This window comes from Elephantulus edwardii, unplaced genomic scaffold, assembly GCF_000299155.1.
Source record: "Elephantulus edwardii isolate Elephantulus edwardi_28Jun2011 unplaced genomic scaffold, EleEdw1.0 scaffold00510, whole genome shotgun sequence".
Classification (NCBI taxonomy): domain Eukaryota; kingdom Metazoa; phylum Chordata; class Mammalia; order Macroscelidea; family Macroscelididae; genus Elephantulus; species Elephantulus edwardii.
This window is the reverse complement of record NW_006400260.1, coordinates 267,985-285,728: the sequence shown is the minus strand read 5'-3', so window position 1 is coordinate 285,728 and position 17,744 is coordinate 267,985. Positions and strand designations below refer to the sequence as shown.

Below are 17,744 nucleotides of genomic sequence, written 5' to 3'. Positions count from 1 at the left end.
TAGATTTGTTTGTTCTTTTTGGAAGTACATGGTACATTTTCATCAGAATGACCTTATTCAAGAACAGACTAGAAATCTCTTTTTTTCCTTCTAGCACATTATGATTTTCCTCCTAATTCTTGAGATGATGCAAGTGTAGAAGGTCAAGGACTGCAGCCTTCAATATGGACTGAAGTTCAACATCAAGAGAACAAAGATTCTCACCACTGAGCCGAGTGACAGCATCATGACAGATGATGAAGAGAGTGAGTGAGATTGTTAACAGCTTCAGCTTATTTGGCTCCACAATCAGCACTCTTGGTACCAGGAGCCAGAAAATCAAAAGATGAATAGCATTTTGAAAGCCTACTGTCAGGGACCTCTTCAGAGTACTGAAGAGCAATGATGTTGAAAAGATTGAAATTAAAATAGTCCCTATAGTTCTCAGCTGAATTAAACTCAAGTTTCTATAGTTCTCAGCTAAGTTAAACTCAGGAATTTTTAAAGCCCCACACCCAGGTATCCAGGGCAACAGTATTCAAGAATAGCTAGCAGAAAGGCAGAGCAAACAAGCAAAGATCGTTTCTCAACTGATAACCCATGTGCCTTTGTTTCCCGACTGATAACCAATGTATCTTGTGCTTTTCCACTGCCCTAGAGTTTGAACTCATTGTATACTTAAGAATTTGTGACACCACCATATAGTTAAAGATCTATCTAACTGCTACATGTGCTACATGACTGCCACAAGTGTTACGTGCAAAAATGCTGTGTAAACCCTGAGCGAACACTGAACCAATGAATTCAAACTGTGCTTTCATCACCCAATGAGAAGCTGATACTCAGTTGTATCCCCCTAAAGTGTATAAAAAAACCCAACTTTGTCTGCTCTCGGTCGGCTCCTCTATCTCTTGCCAGAGATAAGAGTCAGCCCGGAGCTCCGCAATAAACCTCTTATCTCTTGCTGTTGCATCAAGCCAGTGTCTTGGAGTCTTGGGTCTTCGCGGTCCACTCGGGACAGAACAGGACCAGCGGTTCGGGGGTCCTTCAATGTCAGTATGGAGACTGAGCTGCACCTGACCCAGGCCATCGTCTCTGCAATCACTGGCTACACATCAGAAAGCTGGAGAATTGATGCCTTTGAGTTGTGGTGCTGGAGAAGAGTACTGAATATACCATGAGCTGATAAAGAGAACAATCAAGTCTGTCTTAGAAAGGGTGAACCCAGGCTGCTGCTTGGAGGCAAGGATTCTGAAGTTTCATCTTACATACTCTGGGCATGTTGCAAGGAGGGGCCAGTCCTTGGAGAAGGGCATCATGCTTGGAAAGGTGGAGGGACAGTACAAGAGAGGAAGACCCTGGATGAGATGGATTGACCCAGTGACTGGGGTAACGAGGGTAGGTGTGCCAGAGGCAACTAGATTGGCTCAAGATAGAGCAGGGTTCAAGGCTGTTGTACAAAGGGTCGCTGTGAGTGGCGAGTGACTCAATGGCATATAACAACAACTACAGCTGTAAATTTTAACAATTTCCATTATATTTTTACTAACTCTGTATTTATCTCCTCCAATGCTGTTTACAACCTCAGAAACCTAATGGAGGGTCAGCTATGAGTCAGCAACGAGTCGCTTAGTGATCTTCTAAAAATTTCATTTATTAAAAGCACATTTTCCCCCTTTTCTAAATAGTCTTTAATCCACACCCAACTCCTGAGAAGGCTTTAGAATTGGGTTATTTTTATACCAGTCTCTCCGTGTTTTCCAATTGCTGAACTTTGTTTGCTAGGAAAAAGGGGAAAAAAAGAACAATCAAGAAAAGAATACATCGAGTAACTTCACCTATTTGGGATGGATGGGTTCTTTTTCTAAAAAAAAAATTATTTTAATAATTTTAATCAACATTTACAGATATTTTGGATTTCCATTCATTCATTGTTGCACTTTTCTCCCTGCCTACCCCTCCCCCCCCCCCCCCCCCAGTTTGCTCCTCTCTTTGAAAAAGCAAAAGAAAAATTCTTGCTTCGGTATACAATCCCCCCGCACCCCTCCCACCATCCCAGGTACACTCCACTATGCACCCTTAATTCTGGACTCTTGTGATAACTATAATACCCTATCATATATCGCTTTTAAATTATTCTCTCCCTCATCTGCTTCAATGCAGGATGAATGGGTTCTAACTGATTCCTCTGCCAGCCACCTTTGTTGTGGTCCATGACCCAGAAGCGTTTAAGTGATCTTGGGGAAGGGAAAGACTAGCCTCTTCAGGAAAAGTTGTGGTAAACATCTTTAAAAGACATTCCTCTTGCTTAAAGCTCTCTTGGCCACTGGTTAATAAGACTCTTTGAAGACACAAGAAAAAAGTTGACAATTTTATTAATCTTTTCCTATTATACACATTCTTTCCTTCTCTACTCCTTTTCTCTAGGGAGCTCTGGTGGCCTAGTAGCAAGAAGCTGTGCTGCAATCCCAAAGGCACATGGTTCGAGGCCACCAGCTGCTCCACAGGTAAAAAATGGGCAATCTCCTCCTTTATGATTACTTGCCTCTGAAAACCCACTGGAGGGTCAGAGACGGGTCAGTTCCGACTCTACAGTACACAACAACAACAATAACAGCTACTCTTTTCCTCTTTCCTTCAACAAGTCTACTCCTAGTTTCAGAGTTTTCCCATCAGGAAAACTTTTCGGTTCTCTCTTCAGTCCCTGAAGGTTGGACAGAGGTGATGTATGGAGCCCACAGTCCCTTTAGTAGAGGAGGACAGCATTTCGTCTGCAGACATAAACAATGAAATCGTTTCGGTCTGAGCCTAACAGTTGGGAAAAGGACCCCAATAGACTGGGATTCTTGGATCTTGAATGTTCTCACCACAGACCTGAAGACACATCAGCGCCGAAGACCCACTGGAATGCTTGCTCACCTATTTTCCACATCCTGGATGGTGTCAGGCAGAGGAGTATGTCTTGTCTCAGGAAAGAAGAAAACAGAAAAGCTAACAAGCATGGGGAAGACGCCATAGACGATCCAGGGCAGGTGGGGCATATAAACTGTAAGCAGCATCATGAGAGGAGCAATGCTTCCCCCAATCCTACCGGCCACTAAGATGACACCTACAGCTGTACCTCTGCAGGTAAAAAAAAACAACAACAAAAATGTGAACTACGCAAAGGGTCCGTTTTGTTTGTAGCATTCTAACCCGTCAATGAGCGATAACAGCATAGTTCTTGTTAAACGCTGTCTTGTTGTTAAGTGGAGCATGACTCATAGTCACTCTACGGACAAAAGATCTGAACCCTGTTCTATAATCATCATCATTTCTCTAAGCTCCTAGTTTCCAAAGGCATGTTGTTTAGAAAGTGGATGCCAATCCTGCTTCCAAGCCTGTTTTAATCTGGGAGCTCCACCAAACACTGTCCACTCTGCGTAACCATTACATTATCTGAGGCACCTGTGGCACAGTGTTTAGCATCACAACAACCCCAAGCAGTTCTTCCTAAACATAATTAACACCTGAGGGCCCAGCTGACTTTTATTTTTAAATACAAAAGCCTGCCCACCGGGTCCTGATTTACTTGAAAGTCAGTTGTAACCAATTAGGATGGTTTTTTTGTTGTTTTGTTTTCATTCCATTCACAATCGTGTGTGAGCTGATTGGATTTACTGATCTTAGCTAACAATCAACTGTGGGCTGGAAGCCTCTTGTTTCAGTCAATCAGGACCTGGTGGGCGGGCCTTCATATTTAAAAGTTCGTTATGCTCTAAGTCTCCAGTTTGGAAGCTCATGTGTAGAGCAGTTGGATTCTGGAAGGTAGGCTCTCTTGTTTAAGTTAAAAGTTGGATGTAAAATGTTTGGCTGAGCATAGTTCTTAGAAACAAAAAAAAACTGAGGACAAATACTTGGTTTTGAGATTTTTCTTCAGGCATTTCCAAGGTGCTTACCATTTGTAGAGTCCTTCACTGGCATGAAGGAGTCCTGCTGACACAGAGGTTAAAACAATTGGCTGCTGATGTCAAAATTGGTGGTTTGAACCTACCACCCACTCCAGTTCACTACCATAAAGATTCACAGCCTCAGAAACCCTGTAGAGCAGTGCTATTCTGCCCTATCGGATCCCTGTGATTTCTACAACTGACTCAACATCAGTGGTTTTAATTGTGCTGAGCTTTAGAATTTCACCTTTAAATTAATGCAACCTTTAATCTCTAACTGAGGAGCCCTAGTGCTGAAGAGCAACATTGTCAGTCTAGAAACTACGGTGCACCTGATCCAGGACCTGGTCTTCACAATTACTTTCTATGGCATCAGTGAGTTGGACAATAACTAAGGATGATAGAAGAATTGATGCCTTTGAGTTGTGATGGTGGAGAAGAATATTGAATACACCATGGATCACCAGAAGAACAATTAGGTTTGTCTTAGAGAGGCTGAAACCAAGTTTCTCCTGGGAGGCTACAATTTTAAAGCTCTGTCTCACATACTTCAGGCATGGGACCAGGAGGGACCAGTCCTTGGAGAAGGGCATCATGCTTGGTAGGGCAGAGGGACAGCATGGGAGAGGAAGGCCCAGAATGAGATGGATTGACACAGTAGCTACAGCAATGGTGTTCGGTGTGCTAGAGTCAGTGAGACTGGCCCAGGACAGGGCAGGCTTCAGAATTATTGTACACAGGGTCATGATGAGTCATGGGGGATTCAATGGCACATAACAACAACAGCGGTTCAAATCTACCAGTTGCTCTGCAGGAGAAAGATGGGCAATCTCCTCCTATACAATTTACTGCCTCTGAAAACCCACTGAAAGATCAGCTATGGGCCAGTTCCAAATCAATGGTACACAACAACAATGGCCCTATGGCTAAGGTATTTGGCTGTTAACACGTTGCCACAAATGACGGTAATACATGGGGGGGGGGGGGATCTGTTTCTAAGCACGGTCGTCAATTTAAAAGTGTGCGGCAACGTGTTAACCAAAAGATCATTGATTCTAACCCACCAGGCACTCTGTGGGAGCAAAATAAGGCAAACTGCTTCCATAAAGATTCACGTCCTCAGAAGCCGCACAGGGAGGTTGTAGCCTGTCCCCACAGGGCCACTGTGATCCAGAATCCGTGCAGTGGGTGGCGTTCCGTTTCAGCACCTGACTTACAGAGTTATCCTGCCCATTATGTGATAAGACAATAAAAGGATAAACAGCGTGCCCAGCATAGAGAGTTTTTAATGAACATTTGGTTGTTGCCTGCTGTATTAATAGTAGAATTTTGTGTGTTTTTGTTGTTGTTGTTGGGGGTTTTTGGTGCCATCAAGTCATTTCCAATTCATTGCCAATGTTGTTTACAACTGAGTTAGAGCCAACCCACAGTTGACCCTCCAGTGGGTTTTCAGAGGCCATAAAACTACAGTTGGTGGATCCAAACTGTGTATCTTTGGATTGGCAGTACAATTCCTCACCACTTAACCACTGGAGCTCCTGAACTCATAATTAAAACATAGGTCTTCTTGACTGTGATGTTTAGGGAAGCAGATTGTCAGACCTTTCTCCCATGGAATGGCTAGGTGGGTTTGAACTGCCAAACTTATGCTTAGCAGCCATGCTTGTAAAGGTTGCACTACAAAGGCTCCCGACAGCTGTTGTTAGGTGTCATTGAGTTGATTCAGAATCATAGCAACCCTATATTACAACAGAACAAAATAATGCACCAATTGGTGCTATATTTGAGCCCATCATTGCAGCCACTGTGTCAACCCATCATTGAGGGTCCTTCAACTCCTCTCGTTGAAGGTCCTTCTCTTTCTCACGGACCCTCTGCTTCATGCAATGGTGACGTCCTTCCTTTTTGAGGGGATTGCCTAACAACATGCAGTAGCATTAGTGTCGTTTATTTTTATTTCTTTTTTTCTAGTATAATATATTATCCTCTAGTGTTAGACATCTCTTGGCAGACAAATAACTTCTTTGGTTCTCTCAGTTCCCATAATGTCTTTTACCTGAGCACAGTGGGCATGAGTTCAGAGCGGAGAACAACAATCGTCATGGAAGAAGCTGAAACTGTAAAGATTCCTAAAGCTGCCAAGATCACTCGCAGCGTCTTCATTTCTGAAGAAAGAACAAGCAGAGAGAAACAGAAAAACTAAGTAGAAAAATTCAGATTAAGGGGGAAGTACTAGATCGATGAGCTGTCCCAAGAATGAAAAATATTGTAGACAAATCCACAACAGCGGAGAATAAGGGATTGTTGATGAGCTGAAAAACCACAATTTGTCAACCACACTCGAGCATAATCAGGGATAAATACATCTAAATTCCTTGCACCAACTCTCCCCGACCATCTATCTACCCATTATCCATGAAGATCTATCCAGTGAAGAAGAATATGGCAGAAATTGGTTCTAGTTCACGCTGCCATGTTTCTTCTATACACTGGTTTGTTGTTGTTGTTAAGTGCCGTTGAGTCATAGGTGACTCATAGCGATCCTATGAACGAAAGTCCTCGACACCTGCGTGCATGATTTTCATCCTTTCTCCAGGTTCAGAGGGTTTCCAGAGACAAGCTATTTAAGGAAGTGGATGCTACTCCTGCTTCCAAACATACTGGCTCAGCATGTGAAAATATCACGTGAGTGACAACTGCCCAGGAAATAACTCTGTCCTGTCTTTGGGGACTTTACAATTTTAGGGCAAAGGCACTCTATAGTTAGGGAAGGTTATGCATTAGTTAATATCAGGAAATAACTCTTTGGAGGACAAGAAAAAGATCAAGAGAAGCAAGAAAAAGAATTCAAGAGTAAATAATCAAAACTAAGCACTATGAAAAAAAGCAATTAAGCACTATGTTTTGAGAAATGTCAAATGTGGAGACCACTGAATGGGTTATTTAAAGATGTGATTTTCTAAACAATGTTCAAAAATATATCATAGTGTGTCTTTCCGGTAAAGAAATACATTCTGCGTTAATCTATAAAACTGTCTCATGACCTATTCAAAGGAAAGGGTTTTTTTTTTTAACTGCTCTACTATTGACTCCTTCCCCCCCACACACACACACACACTACAACATTCATTTTCTTTTTCTAAAGGCCCATATTGCAAACATTAAGCCATGGATGAGTTTCATCTTGTGATCCCAAATTCACATATTTAAGAAGAGGAAAGCAAAGTGTGAGTCACGTGCATGGACCATAACTAAAATCTCATGTTAATCACATGGTAGGTTTTAAACTTCTATAGCTTAGGATTTAAATGTCACAGGTCTTTGAGGTCCTTTGGGATGCCCCACAGAGCGTCCACACTCTTTGTGAGTTGAGCCTTCTCAGCATTCTTCAGTTTCTGGCTGATGACGCTGGTTAACCCTGGAGAATTCAGAACGTAAGAGTCAGGAAGATTTCCTTCTCGAGGCCATATATATCCCCTACACTGAAGCTGGGTGAATCCTGGATAGATTTTTCAACATCAGCTCGGCCACATTTAGTCAAATAGCCCAGCTGGTGTATCTTTCGAGTTTATTGACTTCATAAGCATTTCCAATCACCATTGTATGCACTTCCTTCCAGATCCCATTGCCATTGTCCACCTCCATCTCTGGATTCAGTTCCTAGAGAGAAACTCCTGCCACATCCAGATCACTCCACGTTGCCACACTTGAGTCACCACGCTCTTCCAAAATCCATCCATGGCAGCTGCTGGGACGAATGCCAAGTTTTTCAGCCATAAAACAGCGATTCAAGCAGAATGTAGGTTTCACCCATTCCCAATCACACAGTGCTTGGGAAACCCACTTAGTTTCCAGGTGTGTAAGGTATGTGAGTATGTAACACTACCCGCTGGGTTGGAAACCACAATTATAATGCAGGCGAGACTGTAAGTGCTAATCTGAGGAAAAATGAATTTGAAGAGACTAACATTCCTCTGCACCAGATTGAGTCAACTCCCTCCCTCTTGTTGACGGACTCCAGCAGTTACCCCCACAGTCTTAGGACTGGTTGCCAGAGAATAATTTTTATCTGCTACGATTTTCGTTGACTGCAGGAATAAGCTCCCAAGTCATAGATCCATCATTTCTCCCCAAGGGCACAGTCATCAGCCGGCGACTTTCTCAGAACGCTGACAGTAACAATGCCATCCCAACTTGTCTAACACCTACTACACTGCTCTGTTTGGAATTGCGGCCTCCTCTTCTGCAACTCGTACAATCAGTTTTTCCTTGACAGTTGCCGTCATGCACAGGAGAGAGACGGCGCTCCAAAAGGTAGCAACAAAAATGCCAGGAAGCCAGTGTGAGCTGCACAGGCCTCCTCTGGCACAGGATCTGTCCCATTGACTCCTTTTGTATATGATGTCCTCATGTAAACTTTTGGGCATCCAATCAGGGAGGTTTATTGCACTCAGAAAGACTTTTATAAGTCAGTTTGCCTTCACGGTACCTTAATATCATATTCTTAAGTAGATGCACTTATATAAAGTGATAGGACACTATTCAATTCACACATATGAAAGAACTGTTGATACAACTATTATTCAAACACACATACCAACAACTAAGCCAAAGATGAGGTAATTAATGGTTTCTACAACCAAAGTCAAAGACTTGGAGCATTTCTACCAATCTCTTCAGTATGAAAATGATAGAACATGAAGTCAAGATTCATTAACAATAATTAGCAACCGGAAAGCAAAAGCTGGAAACAAGGAAGAAGGACTGATAGTTGGAAATCACAAGCTTGGAGACAGAAATGAGGCCACAGCTAGAATGACTGGATTCTGTACAATTACTTATTTCTTACAAATACCATTTTTTTCAAAACACAAGCAATGACTATACACATAGGCCTCATCTGACGGACTGCACAGGAATCAGATTGACTACAGTGTGGGAAGAATCTGGAGAACTCAGTATCAGCAGTCAAAACCAGGTCCGATGCTGATTGTGGAACAGACTACCAATTGCTCGTGTGCAAATTCAAATTGAGGCTGACGAAGCTGAAAACAAGTCCACAAAAACCAAAGTATGAGTTTGAGTCTATCCCACCTGAAATTTAAAATCAGCTCCAGAGTAGGTTTGAGGCGTTGAACACTAATGATCAAAGACCAGATGAGCTGTGGAATGGCATCAAAGATATCATCCAAAGAAACGCAGAAGTTCTAACAAAGGCAAGGGCAAGAGAAAAGACCAAAATGGATGTCACAAGAGACTCTGAAAATTGCCCTGGAGTGTCAAGAGGACAAAACTACTAAAGGGAGGATTGCTGAGGTGAGAGAGATGAAGAAAAGATTTCAAAGGGCAGCTTGAGCAGACAATGTATTATGACAATACATGCAAAGAGTTGGAGTTAGAAAACAAAAAGGAAATATTTACTTAGCATTCCTCAAGCTGAAAGAACTGAAAAACAAATCTAACCCTCCAGTTGCATTACTGAAGGATGTCATAGGCAAAAGCCTGCAAGGTCTAAGAAGCATCAAAAGAAGATGGAAAGAATATACAGTCACTATACCAAAAAGAATTGCTTGACAAGAAACCATTTTGGGAAGTAGCAAATGATCAATGATGACGAAGGAATACGTTCGAGCTGCATTGAAGGCACTGGTGAAAAATAATGCCTCAGGAAGTGATGAGGTATCAACTGAATGTGTTTCCACACACAGTCGCAGGCCTGAATGTGTTCACCAGGCTATGCCAGAAAATTTGGAGGACAATTACCTGGCCAAAAGACTGGAGGAAATCTATATTTGTGCTCTTTGCCAAAATAGGTAACCTGACAGAATGTGGAAACTATCAAACAATATCTCTCATACACATGCAAGTAAAATCTTGCTAAAGATTATTCAAAAATGGCTAGACTATGACATGAACAGAGTAGTGTCAGAAATTCAGGCTGGATTTAGCAGAGGCTCTGGCACCAAGGATGTCATTGTTGGTGCAGATAGATCTTGGCTGGAAGCAAGGAGAGCCAGAAAAACGTCTACTTGTGCTTTATTGACTAGGCAAAGGCATTTCACCATGTGGATCACAACAGACTGTGGATAACATTGAGAAGAATGTGATTCCAAAAACACCTCCTTGTGCCCATGCAATACTTACACCTAGATGAACAAGTTGTTTTCTGAACAGAGCAGGGCAACACCACATTACTTAAAAATCAAACAAGATGTGTATTAGGATTGTATCCTCTCTCCATACTTGTTTCATCTCTATACCGAATAAATCATTTGAGAAGCTGGACTTTATGAAGAACACTGTGGCATCAGGATTGGAGGAATATTCAGCAACATGCATTGTGCAAATGACACAACCTTGCTTACTGAAAGCGAGGAGGACTTGATGCACTTGTTTCAAAATATCAAGGACTACAACCTTCAGTATGGATTATATCTCAATACCAAGGAAACAAAAATCCTCACGATTGAGCCAATAGGCAGCATCATGATAGATACTGAAAAGATAGGAATTTTCAACTATTTAATCTTACTTGGATCCACAATCCAATTACCTTGGTATCAACAGCCAGGAAATTAAAACACATGTTGCATTAAGCAAGTCTGCAGTCAGAGTCTTCTCCAAAGTGCTAATGCACAAGAATGTCAGTTTCAAGACTAAGGTGTACCTGATTCAGGTCATGGTCTGAAAGCTGGACAATGAATAAGGATGCCCTGTCCAATGTGATTGAGAGAACTACCTTTCTGAGTATTCCCTTGTTGACCTTTGATTGCTTTTTAAAAAATAATTAAAAAAAAAGAAATGACCTTTGATTCTTGTACCTATCAACAACTAGCAAAATAAATAGCAAACATAAAAGCCCAAAGCCCTCATCTTGGATTCAGTCAGGGATTTTACAGTCCCCACAAGAGAGCTCTGGTGGCCTAGTGGTAAGAAGCTATGCTGCAATCCCAAAGGCCCACAGTTCTTATCCACCAGCTGCTCTGCAGGAGAAGGATAGGCAGTCTCCTCCCGTTAGAGTAACTGCCTCTGAAAGCCCACTAGAGGGTCAGCGATGGGTCAGTTCTGACATAACAGTATACAACGACAACATAGTCCCCAAAAGGCACTTCCTTTTTCCCAACATGCAAGAAAGTACAAACCATGTTAACCTTGAGGAATGGAAAGAGGTCATTCTCCTTCCTTAAGGTCCAGTCTTCTCTCACCTTGGGTCACAAATGTGATGATCAAGAGCAGAATCATAAGTCCACTCAGGAACATGAACATTAGCTGGCTTATCCGACGCCCTATATGATTCAGTGCCCAAAAGGCAATGCATCTGGCTGGGAGGGTAACAGCTCCAAAGACAACCTGGTACAAGGCAATATTGTTCCCCAAGTGCTGCAGGTTGAGGGCAATGCCATAATAGGACAAACTAGTCACAAATCTGTGGAGTAAAGAAATACAAATACACAAGACAACTATGAGATATCATCTCATCCCAGAAAGAATAGCAAAATTTAACAGAGCCACAAACAACAAATTCTGGCGAGGTTGTGGAGAAACTGGAACCCTTATTCACTGTTGGTAGGAGTATAAAACGGTGCAACCATTATGGAAGGCAGTACGACGCTTTCTCAAAAAGCTGCAAATAGACATTGCATTTGACCCAGCATTTCCACTACTGGGAAAATACTCCAAAGAAACCAGAAGTGCCACCCAAGCAGATATATGCACATCCATTTTTTAATTGCTGCTTTGTTCACAATAGCAAAGAGTTGGAAACAACCCCAGTATCCATCTATAAACAAATGGCTAGAAAAGCTGTGGTATGTTCATGTAATGGAATATTATGCAGCCCTGAAAAACAAAGAGCTCATGAAATATTATACAAGATGGGTTACCTTGGAGGACATTATGCTGAGTGAAATATCTCAGTCACAAAAAGACAAATACTGTATAATGCCACTGTCATAAACAGGACTGACATGGGGGTTGGGAAGAAACTAAGAAAAGAGGCGATAAATAATGTGCATGGCATTGAAATAGATAAGGGGGAGAACTGTATAAAAGGAATGTATGATTAGGTATTAGTGTCATGACTAGAGTCCAGAATAAGAGTTACATAGTAAAGTGGTTGGGGAGGGGAACTGTATAACAATGAAAGAACTTTTTTCCCAAAAAAGAAAACGAACTGGGGAGGAGGGTGGACAGGGAGGAAAATGTGCAACAGTCAATGAATGGAAATCGAAGTTCTTTATAAACTTTCATTAAAATCTAAAAAAAAAAGAAAGAAAGAAATACAAATACAGTCATTGAGAACAACGTCCTGCCAGACATGGCAACGTTGACCTTCACAGACGATGGTCTTTGCTAAAGAATAAAGTCTGGGTTTTGGGTCCAGACACACTAGGTTCAATTCATTCCAATGTATTCTTTCCAAAAATTAAACAAAAAACCTTGGAAGAAATACTTTCTCAGAAGACTCTGAAAAGTGAAGAAAGAAAGACAGCAAACTCACTACGGTTTTCAGAACTTAAGGAATGACGTCATTTTTCTCTCTCTACTTCTGTCAATCCTCTTCAACTCCATAGTAGGTCAGGGGTTTTGTGGATAGAGAAGGAGCTGGTTTGGGGTTATGCTGAGCTTTTTGGGGGGAGGTTAGGTCTGTTGGGGGTATTTTTGCTTTCTATATATCTTAATCCAGGCTTACAAAACCTGTACCCACAAACACATACCAATGTGTATAGACATGCTTTTAAAGGCTCAAGAAAATCCTGCTCTCTCATGTCAAATGACCAGGAAAGAGCCTGATCCAGCAGGAAGGCAACTTTTAACCCCGCCTAACACGTCCCAGAGGGAGCGCTAATGGCCTGGTGGTGAGAAGCTGCCCTGCAGCCCCAAAAGCATGAGGTTCAAATCCACCAATTGTGCAATGGGAGAAGGATGGACAATCTCCCGTCTTGCAATTGATTTACTGCCTCTGAAAACCCATCAGGTGGTTGACCATGAATTGGTTCCAACACAATAGCACACAACAACAATACTTTCCAGAGCTCTGGTGACCTGGTGATAAGAAGCTGCACTGTAATCCCAAAGGCACGGTTTGAATCCACAGTTGCTCCACGAGAGAAGGATGGGCAATGTCCTCCCGTGCAATTTACTGTCTCTGGAAACCCTCTGAGGGTCAGCTATGGGTCTGTTTGGACCAACGGTATACAACAACAACAACTCTTCCCGGATAAACATCACGACAAAAGCTGTACCCTTCACCTTATCCAAGAGGTGTAGCAGCAATCTGTGACTAGAGAGCCCCTTCTCTGACTCACCAATTCCCTCCCTGCAATGTGTTCAGGAAGGAACACCACCACCTCCAGCTGCATTCTGACTTGTGAAGCACTCAGCAGAAAGGAAGCAGCAGCCTCTGATTCTGCACCTCTGATTAGAACCTTCGTTACTAACCCTACCCTATAAAAAAGGCTGCATCCCTTCCCAGGCAAGCCCATCCATGGTACATCCCTAGTTTTTATTCTCACTCTACAGAAATAAAGCAGTAGCCATCCTGAGGACAGAGAAAAGCTCTGACTTCCATTCTGTCCAGCAGTAATGAGGGGACAGCCCTCCCCAGCTGAGTCAGTGGGGAGCCCTGCATTCCTTCCTCTCCACATAGGTTACAATTGCCAGAGACACTCTGAATCATGACGCTGTTGACTATTTTAACACGCAGGGGGATGCCCTTCTTCTGCCTCATCCTTTGTGCAGCAGAGATCTGTGGGTGGAGTCATATTCTGTGGACAGAGCACATGGTGCAAACGAGAAACACTGCAGAGTCTTTGGAAACTAAATTGGCATCTAAACCACAACAGAAACTGAAAGCAAGTGAGCCAGACTTGCATTCTGAACATAAGAGTGTTGAGTCGTTGTTGCTGGGTACTATCATGTCAGAACCGACCCATAGCTGACCCTCCAGTGGGTTTTCAGAGGCAGTTAATTGCGTGGAAGGAGATTGCCTCCTTCTCCTGCAAAGCAGCTCGTGGTTTTGAACCACATGTTTTGGGGATTGCAGCAAAGCTTCCTGCCACTAAGCCACCAGAATTCAGTATGTAATAAATTTTAATAATTTTAATTGTAGCAAGACTTATATTACTCAAAATGTCCAAGAGACTGTTAAAAATTTCTCATCACAAAAAGGTTTTGATCGAGAAAACACAACAAAAGCTAGCACTAAAATGATACAGGTGTAATTATTAGAAAAGGATTCTATAAACAGTTATTGCTAAAAATAATACCAACAACAAGAAATTTCAGCAGAGAAATTGAAAATAAAAAGAAAAACCAAATGGATATTTTAGAACTGAAAAATCGGGTGACAAAAAATAAATAAACTCACTTGAAGAGGTATGTAGCAGAACAGAAATGATAGAATAAAACAAATCAATAGAAATTCTTACTCTGAGAATCAAACAAAGAAATAGAATTTTCAGAGCCTCAGGGATCTTTAGATCACCCTCACTCTCTAAATTTCCATTCAATGAGAATCCCAGAAGGAAAATAAAAATAGCAAAAGGTAGAAAAACTTTAATAAATTTAATAACACTTAAAAAATTTTACAAAACTTGGTGAAAAATATAATCTACTGATTTAAGAAACAGATTCAAACTCAAACAGAGCTTCAGTAACAATTGTTTAAAAATTTATATGAATTTTCTAAAACCAACATCTAAAGACCAAATGCAAAAATGTTAAAGTAATCCTTGACAAATGTTAAAGTGATCCTTAATGAACAAGAAAAGGGATACAAGAGAGAAAAACAAAAGTAACAAGCAGGAAACGGAAAATAAAAGAGCAACCTTCAATTGGAACATACGAAAAATTTCTATTACTAGAAATATTCTAAACATATCAATTAAAAGAGATCAGTAAAGTAGATTAAAACTATAACCAAACTATATGTTGTTTAAGAAATTAATTTCAAATACAATAAATAATAAAGGTAAATTCAGCAAGTTTAGGGGATTCAAAATCAAAACATGAAAATCTAGGGGTCAGTCCAATAAAAATAGACCATGCTTTGTAAAGCAGAGCGTCGACAGAAGAGGTACATACACCTTCAATGAGACGGACTGACTCAGCAGAGATTGTGAGGATGGTGCAGGACCAGCCAGCGTTTTCTTCTGCTACACACAGGATCTGAGATGATACAATGACATCTAACAATAACAGCGACATTTCTAAAATTTTTAATAAACAATATAAATAGGGAATAGCATAATTTCATTGACAATAGTATCAAAAAGAATAAATACTTAGGAATAAACTAAAAGGAGGTGAAAGACTTGTAAACTAAAAACTACAAGATCTTGCTGAAAGACATGAAAGAAGACCTAAATAAATGAATATACAAACCATTTTTCTATGCTGTTGTTGATCAGTGAATGAAGACTTACTATATTTTAAACGGCCTACTCTCCAAAATGATCAATTCAAATGTGTATAAAAAGGGTTGAATACAAAATTAATTTGCTTTGTACATGTTCACTCAAATCACAATTTTGTTAAAAAATACTTGACTTCTAAAAAAAAGTGTTCTATAAATTCAAGGTAATCTTTATCAAAATCCCAGCAATCTTTATGCAGAACTGGAAAAGCTGATGCTAGAATTCATATACAATTGCAAAAGACCCTACATAGTTTAAATTATTTTTAAAAGCAGGACGTTGTTGTTCTTATGTGTTGTCTAGTCACCTGCGACTCATAACAACCCTATGTAAACAGCCCTAAAACAGCCCTGCTCTATCCTGTGCCAGTCTTATTGTCTCTGACACACCCACCCTCATTGCCCCAGTGACTGAAGCAACCCATCTCATCGAGAGTCTTCCTCTCCTGCGCTGTCCCTCCACCCTCCCCAGCATAATGCCCCTCTCCAAGGACTGATCCCACCTTGCAACATGTCCGTAGTATGTCAGACAAAGCTTCAGAATCCTTGCCTCCAAGGAGCAGCCTGGCTTCACCCTCTCCAGGAAGAACTTGTTTGTTCTCCTAGCAGTCCATGGTATATTCAATAATCTTCTCTGACACCACAGCTCAAAGGCATCAATTCTCCTTCTACCATCCCTAGTCATTGTCCAGCTCTCTGATGTATAACAAGTGATTGCAAAGACCATGGCCAGTATCAGGGATACCTTAGTCTCCACACTGACATTGTTGCTCTTCAGTACTTTGGAGAGGTCTCTGACAGCAGACTTTCCCAAAGCAATTTGTCTTTTATTTCCTGGCTGCTGGTACCAAGAGTGTTGCTTATAGAACTAAGCAAACTGAAGCTGTCAACAATCTCAATCTTCACCATCCATCATGATGCTGCCAGTTGGATTACGATGGAAAATTCCCACTTCCTTAAAAAAGTTTCTTCTTGTTGTGCACTGCTGAGTCAGTAGTGACCTACAGCTGATGCTCCAGCGGGTTTTCAGAGGCAGTTAATCACCTGGAAGATTGTCCATCCTTCATCTTTCTCCACCAGAGAAGGATTGCAAACTGTGAGTCTTTGCAGTGCAGCCTCTTGACACTTGGCACAAATCTCACAAAGCTAAACAGTGGGGTCCTGACTAAGAATCTATATAAGAAAATATGAATAGAATCTGTTGTTGTTAGGTGGAGTCCGTGCAACTATAAACAGATCACAACTTACTCCATTTTGCACTGTCCTCAATCTCCAACATGTTCATCCATGGTTACAGCCACTGTATCAATTCACCTTGTTGAGTCTTTCTCTCTTTTCCTCACCCTTCTACCTTTCCCTGCAAGGTGTCTTTTTACAAGGACTAGCCCCTCCTAACTACATGCCGAAAGTACGTAAGACGAAGTTTCACCATTCATGCCTCTAAAGCATAGCCTGGTTGTTGTTGCTGTTGTTTAATGCCGTCGAGTTGTAGACGACTCATAGCGACCCTATGAACGAACAGCCTGAACACTGTTCGTACACAGAGTTTCCAGAGGCAAGCCATTTTGGAAGTGGATGCCGCTCCTGCTTCCAGATAGCCTGGCTACTCTCCCCCAAATAGGCTTGTAGGTGCTTTTGGCAGGCCATGGGATAGTCAATACTCTTCTCCCACACCACAGTTTAAATGCATCAATTCTTCTTCAATATTTCTTATTCATTTGTCCAGCTTTCCAATGCACAGAAAGTAACTAAAAATACTATGGCTTGCATCAGATGCACCTTACCTTTTAAACTGACATCCTTGCTCTTTAACACTTTGGGAAGGTCGCTGACAGCAGATTTCCCCAACACAACACGTCTTGATGTCTTAACTACTGCTAGCATGGGTGTTGATGGTGGATTCAAGGAAAATTAAATCACTGACAACTTCAACTTTTTCTCCATCGATTCAGTGTTCGGAGTAAGGGGAGTAGGTGTGTCAGAGACAGCGAGGTTGGCACAGGACAGAGCAGGGTTTAGGGCTCTTGTGCTATGAACTGCAAGCGACTCAATGGCACATAACAAAAACAACATCATGATATTTCCCATTCCATTAACGAGGAGTTTGTTTCCCTGATGGTGAGATGTAATCCATATTGAAGGCTGAAGTCTCTGATAAGTCTTCAATAAGTGCTTCAAGTCTTCACTTCCTGTAAGCCAGGTTATGTTATCTGCATAGCACAGGTTGTTAATGAGCCTTACTCTAATCCTGATGTCACATTCTTCTTCATATAGTCTGTTGTTGTTATTATATGCTGTTGAGTCTGACCAACTTATAGCTGGCCCTCCAGTGGGCTTCCAGAAGCTGGAGCTCACATAGGAGGAGACTGCCTATCTTTGTCCCATGGAGCCACTGATAGATACAAAATATGTGCCTTTTG

General features: G+C 41.5%; 1 protein-coding gene and 1 pseudogene across 1 annotated transcript in view; both read right to left on the bottom strand.

Annotated features, from left to right (window-relative positions):
- Nucleotides 1-2,725: 2,725 nt before the first annotated feature.
- LOC102843134 (solute carrier family 22 member 9-like) overlaps nucleotides 2,726-17,744 on the bottom strand; it is a 38,368-nt gene continuing 23,349 nt past the window's right edge. Inside the window, exons 7-10 of the mRNA XM_006903112.1 lie at nucleotides 11,114-11,334; nucleotides 5,965-6,073; nucleotides 2,899-3,102; nucleotides 2,726-2,750 (exon numbers count right to left, since the gene is read on the bottom strand). Of these exons, the coding sequence (XP_006903174.1) occupies nucleotides 2,726-2,750; nucleotides 2,899-3,102; nucleotides 5,965-6,073; nucleotides 11,114-11,334 (559 nt within the window). The remainder of the gene's footprint in view (nucleotides 2,751-2,898; nucleotides 3,103-5,964; nucleotides 6,074-11,113; nucleotides 11,335-17,744) is intronic.
- On the bottom strand, nucleotides 7,220-8,194 carry LOC102876203 (annotated as a pseudogene).